Genomic DNA, 22581 nt, shown 5'->3' with positions numbered 1-22581 from the left:
TGGGATGGTCGAGGCCCTCCAGGGATGGGATGGGGGGGGTCTGTCCGTCCATCCATCCATCCATGCATCCATGCATCCATCCCCATCCATCCATCCATCTGTTCATCCATCTATCCATGTATCCATCCATCCGTCCATGCATGCATTCATCTATCCATCCATCCATGCATGCATCCAACCGTCCATACATCCATGCATCCATCTGTTCATCCATCCATTGGGATTTTTCCATGGATTATTCAAACAATACATCAAGGAATGGCCCGCATTGCTGCAGTGGGTGATGGCGGGTGGGATGGGGTGGGGTGGGATCGGGGGTCCTTCCACCCCTATCCCCCCCAAATCTATCGGGATTTTTTCCGCAGATGACTCCAACGTCACCTCCACCGTCCGGCTGGTGAATGGCCCGCACCGCTGTGCTGGGAGGGTGGAGATCTTCCACAACCAGCGCTGGGGGACGGTGTGCGACGATGATTGGGACCTCAACGATGCGGCGGTGGTCTGCCGGCAGCTGGGCTGCGGGGTGGCCGTGGTGGCCCTGCCGGGAGCTTTTTTTGGGAGGGGGCTGGATCGCATCTGGCTCGACAGGGTCGCCTGCCTCGGGGGGGAGAACAGCCTTGCCGAGTGTCCGGCCAGACCTTGGGGGATCAACAGCTGCCTCCACATCAAGGACGCCAGCGTGGTCTGCTCAGGTGATGCTCCTCTCCTGAAAATACAGCTGGGAGCTGCCCCTTCCCCCCCAGAACCCCCCCTCTTCTTCTCCAACGTGACCCCCGGAGCATTGGCTGCAGGTTTTGGTGGTGCAGGGGCTTGTCCCCTTGGTTGATGGTGGTGGCGCCCCGTGGAGCTGGTGGATCTCACCGCCCTTGGCATGGCGGAGTAGGGATGGGGGTAGGAAAAAGGACACGGACACCCCAGTTGGGATGCACCATGGCTCCAAGAAATGGGATTTATGTGTCCCCTTCCCCATCAGGGACCTACAACCATAGGGTCTGGTGGTGCTTATGAAGCCCCAAGGACCATGCAGGCAGGACCAGGATCTGTCCTCCTATGGGTAGACATGGTTGGGCATGTCCTCCAGGTTTACACCCCGGTGGTTACCCGCAGGAGGCCCCTTTTTGTCCCCATTGCTGTGTCTCCTCCCACAGGTTGGGTGAGGGAAGAGGTGGTGGAAATCCGCCTGGCTGAAGGACCCCACCGTTGCAGCGGGAGGGTGGAGGTGCTCTACGAAGAGCAATGGGGGACGGTCTGCGATGACAACTGGGACCTGACAGACGCGGCGGTGGTCTGCCGGCAGCTGGGCTGCGGGGCAGCCACCGCGGTCTACGGCCGCGCTCACTTCGGCCAAGGGACCGGGCGCATCTGGATGGATGATGTCATCTGCAGCGGGAATGAGACCAACCTCGCGCAGTGCCGTGGGCGCCCCTGGGGACACACCAACTGCTACCACCGCGAGGATGCTGGCGTGGCGTGCTCTGGTATGTCCCATCCCGTGGGATGGAGCGTCTGGGGGGGCGGGGGGGAACAATGAGGGGGTCTATCCTGTTCCCTCCTGCCTTGGAATGGCATGGATTTTGGGATGGGGTGCTGGGGGACATGATGGGGACAATGAGGGGGTCTATCCTGGTCCCACCAGCCTTGGAATTTGGGAGGGGGTGCTGGGGGGGATGATGAGGGGGTCTATCCTGGCCCCACCAGTCTTGGAATGGCATGGATTTTGGAATGGGGTGCTGGGGGACATGATGGGGACAATGGGGTGTGTGTGTCTAACCTGGTCCCACCAGCCTTGGAATTTGGGAAGGGGTGCTGAGGGGGACAATGGGGACAAGTCGGGGGGTCTATCCTGGTCCCACCACCTTTGGAATGGCATGGATTTGGGGATGGGGTCCTGGAGGGGATGATGGGGACAATGGGGGGGTCTATCCTGGTCCCACCAGGCTTGGAATAGCATGTGTTTTGGGGAGGGGTGCTGGGGGGGACGAGGGGTGTGTGTGTGTCTGTCCTGCCCCTGGGGTCACGTCAGCCTTGGAATAGCAAGGATTTTGGGATGGAGTGCTGGGAAAACCTCAGAGCATCAAGTTGGCCAACCTTAGCCCCAAGCCAATGATGGGTTTTCACCGTGTTCCCACCACCACAACGAAACCTTCATACCCCCCACCTCCGATCCCTTGGCACTGAACCAAGACTTATCTCTAGGTGACCACCCCACACACCCCCCGCCCAAATCCCCCACTCTCCATCGCTTGGTCCACATGCTCACCCCCGTTTTAGGGTAGGAGGCTACAAGTGACGCCCATCGCTATGGCCAGGCTCCTCTGGAAGGGTTGGGGGTTGTCACCCCTCACCTGTGGGGACCAAGAAGACAATTTTTACTCTGCCTGAAGGTTTGGGGATTATTTTTGGGTGATGGGTGCCCGGTTTTCCTTCCCTCAGTGGGATTTCTCTTGACTAGGTGTCAACGCAACGGAGGAGGAGGTGCAGGTCCGCTTGGTCAACGGACCCAACCGTTGTGCCGGAAGAGTGGAGGTGCTCCACGAGGGGCAGTGGGGCACCATCTGCGATGACGGGTGGGATCTGAAGGATGCTAAGGTGGTCTGCCAGCAGCTGGGCTGCGGGTCGGCTGTGGCGGTCCCAGGTCATGCGCACTTCGGGCAAGGGTTGGATCCCATCTGGTTGGATGACGTGGAGTGCACCAGTATGGAGACCACCTTCGCCCAGTGCAACCTGAGGAGCTGGGGGCTCCATAACTGCAACCACAACGAAGACGCGGGAGTCGTGTGCTCAGGTGGTCCCCGGGGCAGGGGGGGAAGATGCTTCTAGAATGTCCCCAAAAAAGTTTTTTTTTTCTGAGAACGGGAAGCTGGCAGCACTGGTGGGAGGGACATCAGTGGTCGGAATGATGGGAGGTTCTTCACTGTGAGAGTGCCCAGAGAAGCTGTGGGTGCCCCATGAGAGGGTTCAAGGCCAGGTTGGACAGGGCTGGGAGCAACTGGGTCTAGTGGAAGGTGTCCCTACCCATGGCAGGGGGTGGAACTGGATGATCTTGAAGATCCCATCCAACCCAAACCACTCTATAATGCTGCACAGGAGCCCATGGCAGGAGGGTTGGAACCACATGATCTCAAAGATCTCTTCCAACCCAAACCATCCTAGGATGTTGCCAGGGTGCCCATGGCAGGAAGGTGGGAACCAGATGATCTCAAAGATCCCTTCCAACCCAAACCACTCTAGGATTTGGAGACATTGCAAGGGAGCCCATGGGTTGGAACTGGGTGATCTCAAAAGATCCCTTCCAGCCCAAACCATCCTAGGACGTTCCCAGGGAGCCTGTGGCAGGAGGGTTGGAACCAGATGATCTCAAAGATCCCTTCCAACCTGAACTGTTCTAGCATTCTGTGACATTGCCAGGGAGCCCATGGGTTGGAACCAGATATCTCAAACATCCCTTCCAACCCAAACCATCCCATGACACTTCCAGGGAGCTGTGGGGTGGAAATGGCGCAGTGGGTGGCCCGTGGGCTGCACCCCCACCCTTGCACCCCTCCCCCGCAGGCTCAGAGGGGCCACCTGAACCCTTGGGTTTGTCTGGCAGGCACGGACCCCTTGGAGGTGCGGGTGCGGGACGGCCCCGGTCCCTGCGCGGGGCGGGTGGAAGTGCTCTCCAACACTACCTGGTACGGGGTGTGCGGCAGCAGCTGGAGCTTGCTGGAAGCTGAGGTGGTCTGCAGGCAGCTGGGCTGTGGGCCAGCCCAGTCGGTGCCCACCGGAGCCCAGTTCAGCCCCGGGGACGGCCGTGCCTTGCTGGAGGGGCTGAGATGCCGGGGGACCGAGGGGCTGCTCCTGGAGTGCCAGCAGAAGGAGATGGGGCCGGGGGCATGCCGGCAGGGCTCGGCGGCCGGCGTGGTGTGCGCGATGCCCAAGGGTAAGTGCCAGGGAAGGTGAGAAGGAAGGTGGCGCATGTTCGTGCCAGCAGGCTCCAAGGGCCGTTCCTGAGGGATGCTCCTTGTTCTCCAGCACCCTTGGGCGCGTGGGAGATGTTTTCCCAGCCCCAAACCACACTCTTCTGTATTTTTCCTGGAGCCCAGATTTCCTGCCCCGCCCCACCACCCCCCCCCAGGGATGTTCCTCAGGTTGTAGTAGAGCTGGGACAACTTTGAAGGATGCAGGAGGGTCAGGAAAAGGCGGGTGGGAGATGTGGTGCCCCAACCCCAGCACAGGACCCCGTGCCGGGGAGGGTGTGAGGGCAGCGGGGAGGCGGACGGTCGCTCTGACCCACCCATCCTCTCATCCACCCCAGGGAAATGGGTCTTAATGAGATGACTAATTAAGGAAAGCCCATCTCTGCCGCCAGCTGGGCTGGGTTTGGGGTCACGCTGTTACTGGTCTTGGCTGGAAATGGGGTCCTGAGTCTGCTGTGCCCCCACCCCCAGGTGCTCCGGCATCCTGCTCGGTGCTGATTGCGCTGCTGGCCCTGGTGATGGTGCTGAGCGGGGTCCTGCTGTGGCTCAACCTGAAGAGGCTCTGCCTGCCAACAGCCCAGGCCGGAGGTGACAATCCCACCCCTGTCCTGTGTCCATCCCCCCCACCCCAGGGGGACACGGGGAGCAGCTCAGCCGTGTCCCCTCCATCCCGCAGCCCGATGGCGGCACACCAGGGACCAGGGTGCTTCACCGAAGCCCTTCCCCCCGCCGGGAGCCATCTACCTCCCCACCACCGCAGGAGCCCTGGAGGACACTGATGCCGAGACGATGGAGCTCATGAAGGATGATCCTGCCCCGTGATCCCAACCTCCCATGATCCCAATGGGATCCTGGGGGGGGATCCCGGGGGGGATCCCAGGCTCCTGCCGGCCCCCCCCCCAGTCCCAAAGACCAGCAGCTGCCGGGCAAACACATTTGGAACCAATGACCCTACAGCATCTGGTCAAGAGGGGGGTCTCCCGGTTTGGTGACATTTGGTCCCTACAAGCAGCCCCCCGCAGGGCTTGGGGGGGAGCGATGACCCTGGCAGCCTGAGCGGAGGAGGGATGTGAATGAATTAAAGGGGGGGTCCCCCAATCCTCTAGGTGCGATGGGTGTGAGTGCTGGGGGGGTGGATGCTCCTCAACCACAGCCCCCCCCCCCCAAGCATGGATTGAGGCAAGACACCCCCCCAATTCCTTGCCCAGCCCTGGTGCCAAAGCTGTGAAATGCTGTACCCCACACCCCCAAATCCTCAGTTATCCTCCCTGGATGCTTTTTGGGGGGCACCAGAGAGCCCTGCTTTCCTTGCCCTGTGCCCCCCCTGCGCCCACCCCCTGGGGACCCAACCTTGGGGACCCCCGCCAGGGTTGAGGTTCATGGGGGCACGTGACGTGCTCCTGCTCGGTAGCTTGTGGTTCCCCCCCGGCAACCCCTGCCTCAAAGCATTCCCGTGCAGAGACCCCCTCCCACTCTCAGCCTCACCTGGGGGGCTGCTTGCTCACATAACGGGGGCTGTGCCCACCCCCCCAAGCACCTGGGATGACGGGAGGGAGCCCAGGAGACCCAACAAGCAACATCCCAACAGCAGGAGACGGTGCCTTCCAAGGCGATCAACGTTCTCCTTGCCAGAGATTGAAGCCAACGCAGGTGCACGGTGCCTCCCAGCCTTTCTCCAGCTTTCCCAGCAATCAATGACACCCCCAAACCGGGAAAGGCCCCAAACCGAAGGATCTTCCATGTTTCTCCTTGTCCCCACACGAGGAGCACATTAGTCAGGGCTGCTTGGGGTCCAGCACGTTCAGAAATAAACCGACGGCGATCCACGCGAGCCCCCCATGCCCCTCACCCCAGGGGAAGCCATTCCCCTACATCCCACCTGGGATACTCCAGGAGCTCACCCAACGCTGGAGCAAACATCTCCAGATGGATTGGGAAAGCAAGGCAGCGTCAGCATGAGATCACCCCCCACCCAGGCCATGGCCGAGAGGGGCGCAGGGCGCCCACAGGACGTCCAAGCAGCACAAAGTGTGAAATAATTTGCTCCAACAGCAAGGCCAACCCTTTCCTTGCCGGCCCCCGAGGTGGCATTGGCCATAAGGTCATCATACCATCTACCTAGCGCCACCTGAGGTGTCCTCAGTCACCCCAGACACCCCCAGCGGGGCCGGCACATAGGACATAGGGACAAGGGATGCAAGTTCTCCTGGAAGAGGAGCTGAAGGCCAGCAGGGCACCCCAGACCATCTCCGATGGCCTCAGCAGTTGAATGCAACCCCAGGTGTCCACCAACTGCATGGATACCCCTCCCCAGGTGTCCACCAACCCCTTGGATACCCCTTCCCAGGTGTCTACCAACCACCTGGATACCCCTTCCCTGCCACCATGGGGAGACATGGACAAAGCTATCCCAGAATGGGAACCCCCTGAGACGTGTCCACCACCTCATGCCCAGGAGCTGCCTTAGGAAGAGACCAGAGCTGCCCCAGTGCTGTCTCCAGAGCTGAACTGGGAGGAAGCTGGGAAGCCCTGGGGCAGGGGAGAAGACCAACGCGACCAGGAGGCCAACAACCATCCATGCAAGGGGATGCAGCACCCCAAATGCCAGTGATGGCTTGTTGGGCCACCTCGCACCCATCGGCAGGGTGCTGTGCCAAGTGGGACGCACCCACATAGGATGGGATGGGATGTGGCAGGTCCTTCCTTGCCTCAGGTGACCCCTCACCCATGTCTGAGGGACGTGGCAAGACCACCAGGGACCATGTCAAGACGAGCTGGAGGAGGCAATGCGACAGAGCCGTCGTTAAATAACCATCCTGTAATTAGTGTGCAGAGCGCCGAGGAGCACGCGCTTCCCACCCCACCCCCCAGTTCCCAGCGCTACAGGGACCATACGGAAAGGGGGGGATGGGGACCCAGGATCTCCAGGAGTCTGAGGGACAGCACAAGGACACCGGCATGGGGGGGGCTCTTGTCTCACCCTCGCGAGCAAAGGTCCATGTGCCACCCTCTGCCCAGCAGCCAAGGATGGGGGAGGGGGACAAATCCAAGCTCTGGCAGCGGCACGTAGCTCCGGGAAGCGAGAGGAGGAGGAGGAGGATGACGATGATGCAGGGGGGCCGGTCATGTCTGACTTTGCCCATATTCCATCCAGGTTCTTACCTGGAAAGTCCCAGGAGCGGATGGAAAACTTACAGCGCCGGGTGTCACTTGCTGGGGGTCCCAAAGTGGACGGTGGCAGCGTGTCCCCCCGTTTTCTTCTGCTCCCTACCAGCCCCGCCAGTGCCCTGGGGCGGAAGAAAAGGGGGTGATTAACCGGGTCATTAGCAGCAGCATGAGATATGGACGGGACACGTGAACCCAAACGGGTTTCAGGGGGGAAGGGAGGTGCCCGCTCCTCACTCACTCTTCCCCGTCATCCTTTCCGCTACCTGCACTGTCATCGCATCGCCACCCCCAACTCAAAGAAAAAACCACAGGCAAGTCTCTCCCCGACCTCAGGCGGCGGCATGTCCCAGCTCCCCGTGAGCCTTCCAGTCCGGGCTGAGCCACATTCACTGGGATGACTGGGGAGGGGGATTCTAGGATGACTTAGGGGGGGCTCTCAGCCCCCCCCTGCCTTTCCCTGCAGGAGGGCAAAGAGGGCTCCTGGCTGCCCGCCGGTGGTGTGCCACGAGCCACCGCGTGCCATGAGCCGCTGCATGCCACAAGCCACCGCGTGCCACAAGCTGCCGCGTGCCATGACCACGGTGTGTCATGAGCCACGACATGCCATGAGCTGCCGCATGCCCGCCAGGGGCTTGCAGTCGCCCCATCGCACGCGGCTGGGGAGGGTCCTGCCGGGATCGCCCCCACTAGAGCGAGGAGAGGACGGTGTTGGCTCCAGGTTCGGCGAAGGGCTGGGGCCGAGGAAAAGCACCGCGGCTTTCCAGGGGTCCATGCCGGCCCTGGGGTGCTCCCCCAGCCTGGACACACACACACATGACGCCTGCTGTCGGTGGCGGCGGGGGGGCTTAGAGCCGCCGCGGCTCGGCGACACCCCGAGTGCGCTCAGCCGTCACGGTGCACGCGTTGGTGCTGCAGCAGGTTGGAGGGATGAGCAAACCCCTTGTCGCAGACGCTGCACTTGTAAGGGGTCTCGCCCGTGTGCACCTTCTCGTGCACGGCCAGGTAGGCCAGGTCCTTGAAGAACTTGTGGCAGAAGCTGCACTTGTAGGGCCGCTCCTGGCTGTGCACGCGGTGGTGCTGGAGGAGCAAGGAGGGCCGGGCGAAAGCCTTCCCGCACACCTCGCACTTGTAGGGACGCTCGCCTGTGTGTGCCCGCTCGTGGATCACCAGGTAGGACGACTGCTTGAAGGCTTTGCCACAGGTTTTGCAGACGAAAGGGCGCTCGCCCGTGTGCACCCGCTCGTGGGAGGAGAGGGCGTTGGATTGCTTGAAGCCCTTGCCACAGAGCGGGCAGACGAAGGGGCGGTCGCCCGTGTGCACCCGCTCGTGCACCTTGAGGCTGTGCCCGTAGGTGAACTTCTTCCCGCAGACCCCGCAGACGTGGGGTTTGTCATCGCAGTGCTGGCGCTGGTGGAGGAGGAGGGCGTTGGAGGTGGGGAAGTCCTTGCCACAGTCGGCGCACTTGAAGGGCTTCTCGGCGCAGTGGGTGAGCGCGTGGCGCTGCAGCTCGTAGGGGGTCTTGAAGCTCTTGGCGCAGCGGGGGCAGCGGAAGGGGCGCTCACCGCTGTGGATGCGCCGGTGCTCTTGGAGGTTGGAGCTACGCTTGAAACGTTTGCCGCAGAGCTCGCAGCGGAAGGGGCGCTCCTCCGTGTGGACCAGGCGGTGGCTTTTGAAGTCCGAGTGGCGTTTGAAGGAAGCCTGGCAGAGGTCGCAGCGGAAGGGGCGCTCCTCGTTGTGTACCACCTCGTGGCTGAAGAGCTCCCACGCTCGCTTGAAGGCTTTCTCACACACGCCACACTGGAAGGGCTTCTCGTCCACGATCACCTCGCGGATCTCCAGCTCGCCCACCTTGGGGTGGGCCGGCAGCCCCGCTGCCGCCACCTCCTCCAGCTCGCCCACCGCGCTGCCCAGCACCAGCTTGGCCGTGGAGTAGATGCCGCGCTCGTCGATCAGCTGCACAAAGTCCGGCTTGGGGCGGGCATCGTCGGCAAGGGGCAGCTCGGGGGAGCAGGACCGAGACCTTCTCTCTTCCTCCTCTTCCTCGCTACTCCGCGGCACCTCCTCCAGCCCATTCTCCATGAAGCCCCCCGTCCTGCCCCAGATCAAGCGCAACCTCTTCCCTTGGGAAGGTCCCGGCTCTTCAGCGCTCTCCCCCCGGCCTGGGGATGTGGGGATCCGACTCGCCTTGGGTTTCAGGCACAGCCGGTGCTTCCGTCGGCACGGCCGCTGCTCCCCTGGCGCCTGGTGGGCCGGGAAAGCCCCCTCATCCTCATCAGTCTTCTGGCAGGGGCTGCCAGCACCCCGAGGGGCGAGAGCGCCCTGGCCACAGCAGCACCGTCCCAAGCGGCGTGGAGAGGCTGGTCCTAGCCGCTTCGGTGAGCCTTCCCTTAGCCATCTGCTGGCTGCATCCTCATCCTCCTCCTCCTGAGCCTCCTCCTGCTCTTCTTCACCTTCAGGCCCATCTCCTTCGGAAACGGGGGAGAGGCGCTGGGAGAAGGGAGGCTGGCAGGCCAGAGGACATGGCTGCCCCTCCATGGCACCCCCTGCAGAAATGAGAAAGGAGAGAGCGTGAGAGGAGCGCTGGGCCGGAATGAGGTGGTGAGGGAATGAGGCGTGGAGATGGAGATGTGGGTGGCAGCAGTGAAGAGATATAAACACGTCGGCAGGGAGGGAGGGAGAGAAGGAGGCAGAGACTACAAAAAGCTTGTAAAACCCCGCACCACCAATCCTTTCCCCCTGGGGGGATCAAGGCAGACTCAGAGCCAGAAAAACGGCTCAGATCGGCACTTAAAAGCTTTGTTTTCACCCTCAGCCGGCTCCCAGCATGCGAAAGCAGATGCTGTCGACAGCTGGGAGCACTTCACCCCCGTGCGGAGCCTGCTCGTAGTTACCTGGTCAGAGCAAGTGCCAAGGGACCGGCCTCAACCGCGTCCCCAAGCCCTCAAGGGCCGGACTGAGTTTGCAGGCAGGGGTTGGAAAAGCTCCTCGGAGGCTGCTCGGCGTCCCCGGGTGCCTACGTGAACCTTCGTCGGGACACGGAGCCGTCAGCCCTGCCCCGGGCAGGGGACGCAGGGAGGGACTCGACCCCCAGCTCCCAGGCATCCAACAGGCTGTTTTTTCAGATCTGCTTCCCAACAAACGCTCCTTTCTTAAGCTGAGGGTTTTCCAAGCTCTGTCCGAGCCTGCCGATACCTCTGGAGCTTGGTTCGGTGGTCGTGCGGCTCAACAAGAGATGCCAGGCTCCGAGCTTCGCCTCGGGGGTCCCCTGGGCTGGGTTCGCTGCTCCCATCTGGGACACCGCACACGTATCCGTGTAGCCAGCGGAGGAGAAGGCTAAAGCACGATCCTTCTCCCGAAACCCCACATGAAATCACTGCCCATGAGGGCCCGACGCACAGGCAAGAGCGAAAAGAAGGAGCCCTTCGTGGTAAACAGTGGAATTCCGATTTAGGTCTCACTTTCCACGTCCGCAGGCATCCTGGTGGGAGGCAGTGGGGATGTCAGGAACGCAGAGGAGAACGCTCCCACCGAGCCGGCGAGGAAGCTGCCGCAAAACCAGGCATAAAACCGCCCCAAAAGGCGCCCCTGAAGGGAATCCCACGGGCACCAGCAGGGAAACGGCTGCCAGAGAATAAAAATAAAAAAAAAAACAGGAGAAAGGAATGATACAGGCTGGGAAGGCGGTGTGCCAAAGCTTCCCAAGGAGCAGTAAGTGCCGGAGACCTGGAAGAACCAACAGATCCTGGGCACAAAGCCCACCCGAGCCCACCGGCGGTGACGAGAGGTGTAATTTGGTGTCACTCGCTGGCTGCAACCAACAGATGAGAAGCTGCGGGATTACGGGCAAGCGGTGACACGATGGGGACTTCCCAAGGGATTTTCCGGGTTTTCCCAGGTGGGATCAGAGTGCAGAGGGCGAAGGAGCCTCAAGCAGGCAACTGCGAGGGAAGGCAAGGGGGTGAGTGATAAGTGAACGAGCTAAACGCGATTAATAACCACTTCCAGCCCGTTAACCAGGAAAAGGCGCTCCCAAGAAATCCGGCTCCTCAGCCACGCTTCCCAGCCAGCTCTCAAAGTGCAGAGAAGGGAATTCCCAGAGGATCTGCCGGCATGATTTGGTCTCACTGCCACGGAGGAAATAACATCGTCCCAAAGGGTAATGCCGGAGCACCGGGATCAGACCCCCTGGTAAAGCAACGCCGAGGAATCCCCCACAGAAAAGCAAAGGGATGAAGGTGCTGGTTGAATTTTTACAACTAGAAAAGGGTGAAGGGGACGGCAAGCCAGAATAAATAAGCCCATAAGTTAAAAAAATCCACTAAACCCCCCCCCAACCCAGCAAAAATCGTTATTTAGCTGAGCAGAACCAATGACTTTCTGTTCCCTGCTGAGGCAGGCGCTGACGAGATGCTCCCATAATTTTTTAAACACCCCAAATAACGCAGAAATAACTCCGAAAACTGAGAGGGGGGCTCAGGATTATCCTCTCCCGTCCCAAAAAGGCGAGCGTGCCCGGGAGTCGGATCGTTTCTCGGCCAAGAGGCTGCAGAGCCGTTCCCTTCGGGTTGAGACAGTTGGGTGAGAAGGGGCAGGAGCGTCCAAAAGCCGCCCGCAAGCAGAAGGGAGAATAAATCCGCTGCCACCGGTCCCTCCTGCTCTCAAATCCAGGCATTAAAAGAGGGAATTGCCGGCGTGGGGAGGAAGGGATGGCATGGAGCGGGCTGGGGGGAGGACACGGCAGGGCACGGCTCGCAGGGGGCTTTTTCTCCTGGATCTTTGTTGGAAACATGCTTCTCCGGCTCCAAAAAAAGCAAATTTTGGGGCTTTTTCATTGTGCTTGCTGATTCACCGTGGCAAATGAATTCAGGATGATGACATTTGTTGTTTTCTGTGCATGCGACAGCTACGACAAAGGCAGCGAGGGGGGTTTAGGGTGCCTTGACCTGCTGCGGCCACGCGGGAGCCCCTGGAGGTGTTAATCTGGAGGAGCGGAATGAGATGCCGGATTTATGGGGGGATCAGGAGGGATCCACCACCGCCAGGTGGTTTAAACCGAGGAGGTTTGGATGGATCCGCTCTTGGGGAAGGGATCAAAGCATACAGGCGGCAAGGCTGAGGAGGAGAAAGGGGTGAAGAAAAAGAGCACATGGGTGGCGAGATGATGTATTTTGGGGGGGAAATTCCCCCAAAAATGGGCCAAAGAGGAGGTTTGGGGGGTTCATCCGAGGTGGATCCCCCCAAAAGAGCCATCATGCTCCTAAAACACAGCAGGAGAGGTATCCCGCAGGCGGGCAGCATGGCGGCGGAGCTGAATGCCACTGAAAACAGCGCCGGCGTGGACGCAGCACCGGCAAGTTGCCGTTTTGTGGTGCGGGACTGAGTGGGTAAATCTGTCAGGAAAAGGGGAAAAGGTTCATTTCGGCGGGAGGATGGGGGCAGGGCGGGAGTGCAGCGGCGGTGAGGAGGGATAGAGGGATGCGCAGCAGTGGAAAAGGCTCCGATCGCAGCTGCTGGACTGAAAACACACAATTTTTTGCCGCTCCCCTCTCCCACCCCCGCCATTAGCGATGCTCCCAGTTTGCCCAGCACCACCAGTAACCGTAGGATGGCCAGAAACACTCACTCTCCAGCCCGACCCCTCACCTTCCCACCTCCCAGTGAAAATGGGGCCACGCTGGAAGTATCAACAAGGATCTTCCCTTCGTGTCCTGGTATCCCCCCTCCCAGGAATGCCACCAGCCCTCCCAGTATGGCCCAGTAGCCCCAATATCATCCAGATGCTCCCATCGCGTCCCCCTCCCCCAAACCCATGACAATCAGACCCCTTCCAGTATGCCCCAGTCCCCCCAGCATCAAGCAGACCCTCTTGCTTCATCCCCTCTCTCACCCCCACTATCAGACACCCCAGTATGGCCCAGTCCCCTCCCAGTATCAACCAGACCCCCTCATCCCTCTGTGCTCCACCCCCTTACATCCCCACCCTCCCAGTACACCCCAGTCCCACTCCCAGTATGGCACGGTCCCCTCCCAGAATCAACCAGATCCCCTCATCCTCCTGTGCACCCCCCCTTACATCCCCACCCTCCCAGTACACCCCGGTCCCACTCCCAGTATCAACCAGACCGCCTCATCCCTCTGTGTTCACCCCACCTTACATCCCCACTCTCCCAGTATGGCCCAGTCCCCTCCCAGTATCAACCAGATGCCCTCATCCCCCTGTGCTACCACACCCTTATATCCCCACCCTCCCAATACACCCCAGTCCTACTCCCAGTATGGCCCAGTCCTCTCCCAGTATCAACCAGACCCTCTCATCCCTCTGTGCTCCCTCCCCTCAGTACAACTACACCCTCCCAGTATCAACCAGACCCCTTCATCCCCCTGTGCTACCACCCCCTTACATCCCCACCCTCCCAGTATGTCCCAGTCCTCTCCCAGTATCAACCAGACCCCCTCATCCCTCTGTGCTCCCCCCATCACAACCGCACCCTCCCAGTACACCCCAGTCCCACTCCCAGTATGTCCCAATCTGCTCCCAGTACCAACCAGACTCTCTCATCCCTCTGTGCTCCGCCCCCCTTACATCCCCATCCTCCCAGTACACCCCAGTCCCACTCCCAGTATGGCCCAGAACCCCTCATCCCTCTGTGCTCCACCCTCCATCACAACCACACCCTCCCAGTACACTCCAGTCACTCTCCCAGCATCAATCAGACCCCCCGACCCAGCACCGCGCCGGACCCTCCCCCCCCGCGGCAGCAGCCACGGCGCGGCTCGCCGCCCCTCCCCCACCCCCAGGGCTCCCCCCCGCCCCCCCCGGGGCTCACCGGGCCCCTCCGGGCCCCCCCAGGCCCCGCCGGTGCCGCCGCCGCTCCAGCCCCGGCCGGTGCCGCAGCCCAACGCCTCCCCCCGGAGCTGCTTCCGGCCGCGCTCGCGCGCCGCGCCGTGACGACACTTCCGGCAGGGGGCGGAGCCCGGCGGCGGCTGGGGGGGCGGGGGCGGGGAGGTGCCTGGGCCGTGGGGGGGTGAGGGGGAAGGGGGGCACGCGGCGGGGGGGGAGGGGACATGTCTGTGGGGGGGGACATGTCGGGGGGTGGGGACACGTGTGGGGGTGGGGACACACGTGGGGCGTGGGGACACTTGTAAAGGACATGTATGTGTGTGGGGACACGTGTGCGTGGCAGGGCCACATGTAAAGCACACGGGTGTGCGTGGAGACACGTGCATGGCAAGGCCATATGTAGAGCACAAGTATGTACATGGGGACATGTGTGTGTGTGGCAGAGCCACATGTAGAGCACATGTATGTGCATGGGGACACGTGTGTGTGTGGCAGGGCTACACATAGAGCACATGTATGCGCGTGGGGATACGTGTGTGGCAGAGCCACATGTAAAGCACATGTATGTGGGGGGCACATGTGCATAGCAGGGCCACATGTAGAGCACATGTATGTGTGGGGACATGTGTGTGCATGGCAGGGCCACATATAGGGCACATGTTCGTGTGTGGGGACATGTGTGTGTGTGGCAGAGCCACATGTAAAGCACATGTGTGTGTGGTAGAGCCATATGTAAAGCATGTGTGTCCGTGGGGACACGTGTGTGTGGCAGAGCCACATGTAAAGCACATGTATGTGCATGGGGACACGTGTGTGTGTAGGAGTGCTACACACAGAGCACATGTATGTGTGTGGGGACATGTGTGTGCGTGGCAGGGCCACATGTAGAGCACATGTATGTGCATGGGGACATGCCAGGCCACTGTCCACTCTGTAACACGCCGCTACGCGTGTGAATTGCAAAGAAGAAACCCCAAATTTTTGATTAATTTGAACAATTTAAGGGGGCGGGGGGTGTGTGGTGCGTTCCTCCCGGAAGCGGTGGAATATTTCCTAATCCCGGATTTTCTCCCCCTGTTTGCTGGGAAAACAAAGCGGGAGCCGAAGGCCAAAGGAAAACAAATCTGGCACCCGAAGTTTGCTCTGCAAACACACGGGTCGATCCAGTCCTGGTCCTGATCCTGGCCTGGTCCCGATCCCGGCCTGATCCCGATCCTGGCCTGGTCCCGATCCTGGCCTGGTCCCGATCCCAGCCTGATCTGAGGGGCATGGAAAAATTCCCAAAATTCCCAAATTCTGGCCCTGGTGCCGGAAAGTGGAGGGCTCACTGCCTGCTGGGGAGGGGGGGGGGGAGGGAGCGGCATGGGGGGAGATGGATTTTGCAAAATAATATTTTTTGTAAAAAAGTAAGTTAAATTTTAAAAATTATTTAGAATTTATTTTTTTTTAAATTAAAATGGGTTTAAATTTAAAAAACAATTGAAGAAATGTAAATGAAATTTAAATTTTAAAAGTAAATTAAAAAAATTTAAATATATATTTAAATTGTAAAAGGACATTTAAATATAATTTTTACATTGAAATTAAATCTAAAAAGGACATTGAAAAAAATCTAAAATTAGATTTAAATTTAAAAAGAACATTGAAAAGATTAATTTTTAAATTAGATTTGAATTTAAGAAGGACATTGAAAAAAATTTAAATTAGATTTACATTTAAAAAGTAACCTAAAAAAATTAAATTAAATTTGAATTTAAACGTTAAATTGAAAAAATAACTTCTACATTAGATTAAAACTCAAGAAGTAAATGGAAAAAATTCAAATTTTATTTAAATTTACAAAACAAATTGAAAAAAAATTAAAAACAAAATTAGAATTTGAAAATTAAATTGAAAAAAATAATCTAAAACCCTCCCAAGTGATCACCCTCAAAGATTTTCCTCATATTCTGATGAAACTTCATGGGTCGTGGTTGGTCCCCATGGCCCCTTGTCCTGTCAGTGGGCACCACCGAGAAGACCTTGGCCCCATCCCCTTGATGCTCACCCTGAAGATACTGGTAGGCATTGACAAGGTCCTCTCCCAAGTGCTCCGTCACCCTCAAAATTAAAGTTTTTCCTCATTCTGATGGAACTTCTTGAGTTGTGGTTGGTGCCCGTCCACCAAGAAGACCTTGGCCCCATCCTCATGATGCTCACCCTCAAGACACTGGAAGATGTTGACAAGGTCCCCTCCCAGCCTCTCCTTCTCCAGCTAAACGGTCCCAGCTCTCCCACCCTTTCCTCACCAGGATGCTCCATCACCTCTGTAACTTCCACTGGACCTTCTCCAGTAGCTCCATGTCTCTCAGACTGGGGAGCCCAGCCCCGGACGTGGTAACGTTCTACTCCCACAGTCCTGGAAAGCAACTTGCAAACCAAAAAATTTAAAAAAATAAAAATCCCCACCAACCCCCCACCACCCACCACCCCTCCCCCCACGCATGGTCCAGAACAGGCTGTCCCCTGAGGACTTGTTTGCTCAGCGCCTTCCCGAAAACCAAATTTCACAATCCCACGACGCCGGTGGCACCAGAGTCGCTTCCTGGTAGAGGTTGGGCTTCTCCCACCATGCCGGGGACCCACCGCGGGGTCCAGAGGGAGGGGGTTGGGGTGGAGCCGGGGGACGGGGGAGGAGGACATGGGACTTCTCAAATAGCCGGTGCCTTGTGTACTCCTCTGCCTCCTCCCCATCCTGCGCTTTGTGTCTTTGCTGCCGTCATGAAGCCTGTCCTCCTGGCGTGTCTCTGGGGTAGGTGAGGTGGGATTTGTTTGGGGTTCTTTTATTATTTAAATTATTTTTTCTATTAATCAATCAATTAATTAATTAATTAATATTTACCTATTTATTTATTCATTAATTTATTTATTTACCCATCTATTTATTTTTTAAAAAAATTTATTTACCTATCTATTTATTCATTGATTTACTTATTTATTAAATTTTTAAAAACTTGTTTATTTATCTATCTATTGATTTATTCATCAATTTATTTATTAAATTTTACAAAATATTTATTTATTTACTCATTAATTTATTAATGTTTTAATTTTTTTAAAAAATGTGTATTTATTTACCCATCTGTTCATTAAATTATTTATTAATTTTTTAAAAAGAATTATGTATTTATTTACACACCTATTTATTTATTAATTAGTTCATTAATTTATTAATTTAAAATGTTTATTTATTTACCCATCTATTTCTTTCTTTCGTTCTTTCTTTTTTTAAAAAAAATATTTATTTATTTACCCATCTATCTATCCATCTCTTTATTTATTCATTCAATTATTTATTTTCTCCCTGCTTTGGGTCTGCATCCCCTCCCCCGCTGCGTCCCCGCTCCCACCGCCGCTCCTTGCCCAGCCCGAGCCGGTGGCATTCAATCCCTCGCAGGAAACCCGCCTCGACGCTCAGATCCCGACATCAAACCATGCCGCGATCCTGTAAAGGCAATAATCTCCCCGGATTCTGACTTCCGGGCAAAGGAATCCGGACACGAGCGATCCCACTTCCTCTCTTATGCTATTTTCCACATTATCTTCCCCCCCGGCCCCCCCCCCCCCAAATAATTTTTTTCAATTTTCCCAACAGACCCTATTTATTCCCCACATTTTTCCTCCTCCTCCAACCTTTATCCAGCGATCCCCATGGGCACGCGGCAGGATGCGCAAAGCCCGTTGACATCCAGATTTAGGAGCAATGATGGGAGTGCGCAGAATTGTTCCCCTTTCCCAGCATTTTGCCATCCTGCGTCTCCACGCTCTGCAGAATTCCCCCCAAATTGGACTAATATTCCCAATTTTTTCTGCTTTCAGCTCTCCTGGCCGGAGTCCTGCAGGCAGGTGAGTGAATGCGGCAGGGAGCAGAGGGTGAGCATTGTCCTAAGACATTGTGGAGAATGATGCCGCGTCCGATCTGGGAATTTAATTGTGTTCCTGCGGGGTGGGGAAGCACTTTCTCTGGATTCACTGATGGAGAAGACCTCCTGGATGATCTCCTGGATATCTGGGGATGGGTACGGGGTGGGGGGGGGGGCGGGGAGGAGTGGTGCTGCCCCAAAATATTGGCAAACCAGACGCTGGTTGGAGCAAACTTGAACCCCAAATGGGGATATTTTCCACGCTGGGGGCTGATCTCCATGGAGCAACGCCTGGTGTCCCCTTGGCTCTGTGGAGGTGATTCAAGGATTCAGTCCTGGAATTTTTCCCACTGCAGCATCCCAGATCCGTGCCAAGGGATAAGGGTATCCCGAGGGGTTTGGTTCTTCTTGTTAAGGTGGCAGGGTTGCGGTCAGAGATTCGGAGCCAGGTTTTGGGAAGGATCGTGTGTCTTGGTGGATCCAACAAGCAGGAGTGGGACCGAGGATCCTTCCCACTCCCGTGCTGAGGATTCGTGACAGCGCCCAGTAACTGCTGCCGGTAGCTGGGCAAACCTGACCCTTCCCTTAGGGAATGGGGAGAAAGGTCCCAGTTTTCTCCTCCCTCTTTCCAGTCTTTGTAGGAACGTTTCCTGTGGGACACAATCCTTAATTACAGGGAAAATTACCCAGATGCTGATTAGCAGGGTAGGTCTGGGGGGGCTACACCTCTCCCTTTGCGGTCAAAAATGAACCCGGTGGTTTGTATCCCAGAACAGATTTTGCTGTTCCCGACTCCAAAACCAGTTTGCAAAGGTTTGGGATGCTAGCCTACCGTCCCAAAGATTTGGGATGCTGGAATACCATCACTAAGATTTCGGATGATAGTTTACTATCCCAAAGATTTGGGATGATAGAATACAATCCCAAAGATTTGGGGTACTAGAATATGATCCCAAAGACTTGGGATGCTAGCACACCCAGTTCTCAAAGATTTGGGATGCTAGAATACAATCCCAAAGATTTGGGATGCCAGAATAATTTCCCAAAGATTTGGGATGCTAGAATGTAATCCCAAAGATTTGGGATGCTAGAAAATGGTCGCAAAGATTTGGGATGCTAGCCTACTATCCCAAAGATTTGGGATGCCAGAATACAATCCCAAAGATTTAGGATGCTGGAATATGATCCCAAAGATTTGGGATGCTAAAATACAATCCCAAAAATTTGGGGTGCTAGAATACCATTGCAAAGATTTGGGATGCTAGGGTATAATCCCAAAAGTTTGGGATGCTACAACACCCAGTTCCCAAAGATTTGGGATGCTAGAATACAATCCCAAAGATTTAGGGTGCTAAAAAACCCACCCAAAGATTTGGGATGCTGGAATACTCAGTTCCCAAAGATTTGGGATGCTAGAATACGATCCCAAAGATTTGGGAAACTAGAATGTAATCCCAAAGATTTGGGATGCTGGAATGTAATCCCAAAGATTTGGGATGCTGGAATATGATCCCAAAGATTTGGGATGCTGGAATACCATCCCAGGGATCTGGGATGCTAGCATCCCATCCCAGATCTTTGGGATGCTTCTCTTCCTCCCGGTTGGACAATAAAGGCGCCTCTCTGGGGTGAGAGCACTGTCTCCCTCATTCCCTGCCTTCATCCCGGGGTCTCTGCTCTCTCCAGAAGATGTAGCCCCCACCAGCCTGGAGATCCGCCTGGAAGGTGGCCCCAACCGCTGCTCTGGAAGAGTTGAGGTGCTCCACGAGGGCATCTGGGGCACCGTCTGCGATGACCGGTGGGATTTACGGGAGGCCAAGGTGGTGTGCCGGCAGCTGGGCTGCGGGACGGCGCTCTCGGCACCTCGGGAATCCAAATACGGAGAAGGGCAAGGCCAGATCTGGTTGAGCGACCTCAACTGCACGGGGAAGGAGGCGTCCCTCACCGAGTGCGAGGCGAAGGCGTGGGGGGACAACGTCTGCAACCACGTGGAAGATGCCAGTGTGGAGTGCTCAGGTAACTCCCAGGGGTCTTCTCCTGCCAGCCCCACGCAAGCTGGGGTGCAAAAAAAAACATCCTGTTGGGACGTCGGGGGTGCAGGATGGCTTTGTTGGCTCCAGCTTCCTCCCCCGCTTGACCTGGAGAAGTTGTATCCCTGAGATGACCCCATGGGTGTGAGCAGATGCAGATTGTCCCCTTGCTTCCCTGTCAGCCCCCATCCTGATCCTATTTTCTCTTTTGGCTTTCCTTCTTCAGCCAGAAGTTAAGAGGAGAGCCTTTGAGCTGCTTCCCTTGGGATGAGCAGAGATCCTTCTGGTGCATCATGGGATATTCCGCTTCCTCCAGGTGATGCTGGCACGGAGACTCATCCCAAACCATCTCCCTTGTTCCTTTTTGACAGGAACAGAAATACCGGAGCCGGGACCGATCCGGCTGGTGGGAGGCCCCAATCGATGTGCTGGAAGGGTTGAGGTGCTTCATGAAGAGCAGTGGGGCAGCGTGTGCCATGACGACTGGGATCTCAATGATGCCCAAGTCGTCTGCAAGCAGCTGGGCTGTGGCGATGCAGTGCTGGCACCCATCGGGGCCAAGTTTGGACGAGGGTTGGACACCATCTGGTTGGATGATGTGAACTGCACGGGGGGGGAAGCTGCTCTCGCTGACTGCCCAGCGAGGCCATGGGGGGAACACAACTGCTACCATGGAGAAGATGCCAGCGCGATTTGTGCAGGTAATCAATCCGTTCTCCAAGATTTGACCTACCACGTGTTGGGTGTCCTCAACAGTCAATGTGGGCATGACCTTGGGCAGGAACAAGGCCTTCCTACGGAGCACTCTCCTACTAGAGTAGGTGGACTTAATGGTCCTACTGGTGACTTGGGCTCCTTACACCATGGAAGGAGTCTTCAGATTGGGAGGTTCTCCCCTTTCCACTAGCTGGGGTGCTCTGTGGTCATTTTTCTTCAGCTCAAGCTTGACCTTTAAGTCTACCGTTGAGCTTCTTGCTGGGACAGTTGTATGTCGTGTGTGTGGAGGAGGGGCTGCTGTGGGTGGAGGAGGGCTGGGATGCTTGGTGGAGAGGAGGAACATCAATGCACGGTCTAAGCGTGCCCTCTCTGGATGCGTCTGCAGACTCGGGCATCACTGTCTCCACCTCGGTCCGTCTGGTGGGTGGACCCCACCGCTGCTCTGGAAGAGTTGAGGTGCTCCACGAGGGCATCTGGGGCACCGTCTGCGATGACCGGTGGGATTTACGGGAGGCCAAGGTGGTGTGCCGGCAGCTGGGCTGCGGGACGGCGCTCTCGGCACCTCGGGAATCCAAATACGGAGAAGGGCAAGGCCAGATCTGGTTGAGCGACCTCAACTGCACAGGGACGGAGGCGTCCCTCACCGAGTGCGAGGCGAAGGCGTGGGGGGACAATGTCTGCAACCACGTAGAAGACGCCAGTGTGGAGTGCTCAGGTAACTCCCCCCCCTCCATGCCCCATCCTGCATGTTGGATGGGCAGATCCCACCACACGCATCCCCCCTCCTGCCACCATCAGGTCCTGACCCCTGTGCAGCTCCATGAGTGCCTGCTGGTAGGATCGGGGGGGGATGAAGCTGGTTAACTGATCCCATCGCTGTGGCCAGCCCTTGGCTGGTGACCCAGGGAGGACACATGGATGCAGCTGACCCAGGGGGAACATTAAATCCTCTCCTACCTGAGGCTGCTCTGCTCCCTTGTCCCACCACTGGGCTTTGGGGTGGTTAGCATCAGCAGACTTCTTGTAGAAGACACAGAGTAAAGCCTGAAGCCATCAAGAAAGCCTGGAAATCTTCCTCCTGCCCTTTCCCCACAGCTGCCTTCCTCTCCACCACAGCCCACCTCCCCCGTGGGCTTGGAGACATGGAGCCTCTGCTGAGCCGACCTGCTTTCCGCCAACGGTGGGATGCGTAGGATGCTCCTTTAACCTTTATTTTTCTGGGTGTTTCTGCAGAGGTGGATATTCCCGAGGAAGGACCGGTCCGGCTGGTGGATGGTCCAAATAAATGTGCTGGGAGAGTGGAGGTGCTCCACGAGAACCGGTGGGGCAGCGTGTGTGATGACCACTGGGACATGAAGGATGCCAAGGTGGTGTGCAAGCAGGTGGGCTGCGGGTCACCGCTGTCGGCTTTGGGAGGCGCTCGCTACGGGCGAGGCTCGGACATCATCTGGCTGGACGACGTGGAGTGCGACGGGACGGAGAAGAGCATCTCTGACTGCCCGGCCAGGCCGTGGGGCGAACACAACTGCTATCATGGGGAAGATGCTGACGTCATTTGTGCAGGTGACTACCTGAAGTGACACGGGGACCACAAACACTTCCAACAGGTTGGGTGGCAGGAGAAGGAAGAGGAATCATGGGAAGACTCCCCTGCAGCTCAGGATGATGCAGGGGGATGGATCCAGCAGGGAGCCACAAGGGATGTAGAGCATCTGGTCAGGATGGAAGTGGTGGGACCAGCCGTTGGGAGAGGAGCAGTGGTAGAGCAGAGGGAAATACGCTGGTGGCAGCCTGGCTGTGGGGTGGATCCTGCTGGGGAGATGCTGGCAAGGGGATTTCAGCTCCCAAAGGGCAGAAAGAGGGCAGGTGGGGCAGTCTTTGGGTCAGGGGGTGATGATGAGCATCTCTGGGGGCAAGAAGCCTCTGTGATGGTGCATCATCAATACTCGGTAAACATCTGAGTT

The 22581-nt window shown here is 57.3% G+C and overlaps 2 protein-coding genes across 6 annotated transcripts in view; one reads left to right on the top strand and one right to left on the bottom strand.

Moving 5' to 3' along the window:
• The window catches only part of LOC121088274 (deleted in malignant brain tumors 1 protein-like), a 37059-nt gene that overhangs the window by 13743 nt on the left and 735 nt on the right, over nucleotides 1-22581 (top strand). For 2 of the 4 annotated variants that reach the window (XM_040594105.1, XM_040594106.1), the window contains 6 exons: nucleotides 366-692; nucleotides 1149-1478; nucleotides 2453-2785; nucleotides 3593-3922; nucleotides 4431-4547; nucleotides 4636-5062. In XM_040594105.1, the coding sequence (XP_040450039.1) occupies nucleotides 366-692; nucleotides 1149-1478; nucleotides 2453-2785; nucleotides 3593-3922; nucleotides 4431-4547; nucleotides 4636-4781 (1583 nt within the window). In that variant the 3' untranslated portion in view covers nucleotides 4782-5062. Of the gene's footprint in view, nucleotides 1-365; nucleotides 693-791; nucleotides 801-1148; nucleotides 1493-2452; nucleotides 2786-3592; nucleotides 3923-4430; nucleotides 4548-4635; nucleotides 5063-19559; nucleotides 19887-20271; nucleotides 20602-21002; nucleotides 21333-21850; nucleotides 22181-22581 lie in introns of those variants that run through there. The other 2 variants (XM_040594108.1, XM_040594107.1) reach the window with 2 other exon arrangements.
• LOC121088282 (zinc finger protein 883-like) lies at nucleotides 6763-14068 on the bottom strand. 2 transcript variants are annotated; one of them, XM_040594125.1, is made up of 3 exons: nucleotides 13955-14068; nucleotides 10019-11065; nucleotides 6763-9670 (listed from the first exon to the last, which is right to left on the bottom strand). In XM_040594125.1, the coding sequence occupies exon 3, from the start codon at nucleotides 9660-9662 to the stop codon at nucleotides 8010-8012; it is 1653 nt and encodes a 550-aa protein (XP_040450059.1). In that variant the 5' UTR covers nucleotides 9663-9670; nucleotides 10019-11065; nucleotides 13955-14068; the 3' UTR covers nucleotides 6763-8009. The 2 variants fall into 2 exon arrangements, with proteins under 2 accessions (XP_040450059.1, XP_040450060.1); XM_040594126.1 differs by having other exon boundaries at nucleotides 10019-10748; nucleotides 13955-13997.

The sequence above is a fragment of the Falco naumanni genome, chromosome 5, assembly GCF_017639655.2.
Source record: "Falco naumanni isolate bFalNau1 chromosome 5, bFalNau1.pat, whole genome shotgun sequence".
NCBI lineage: Eukaryota > Metazoa > Chordata > Aves > Falconiformes > Falconidae > Falco > Falco naumanni.
This window is presented reverse-complemented; position numbering and strand designations above follow the sequence as displayed.

Coding starts and splice junctions, on each gene's coding strand:
- LOC121088282 (XM_040594125.1), bottom strand. CDS start 9,662: ATGGAGGGGCAGCCATGTCCTCTGGCCTGCCAGCCTCCCTTCTCCCAG.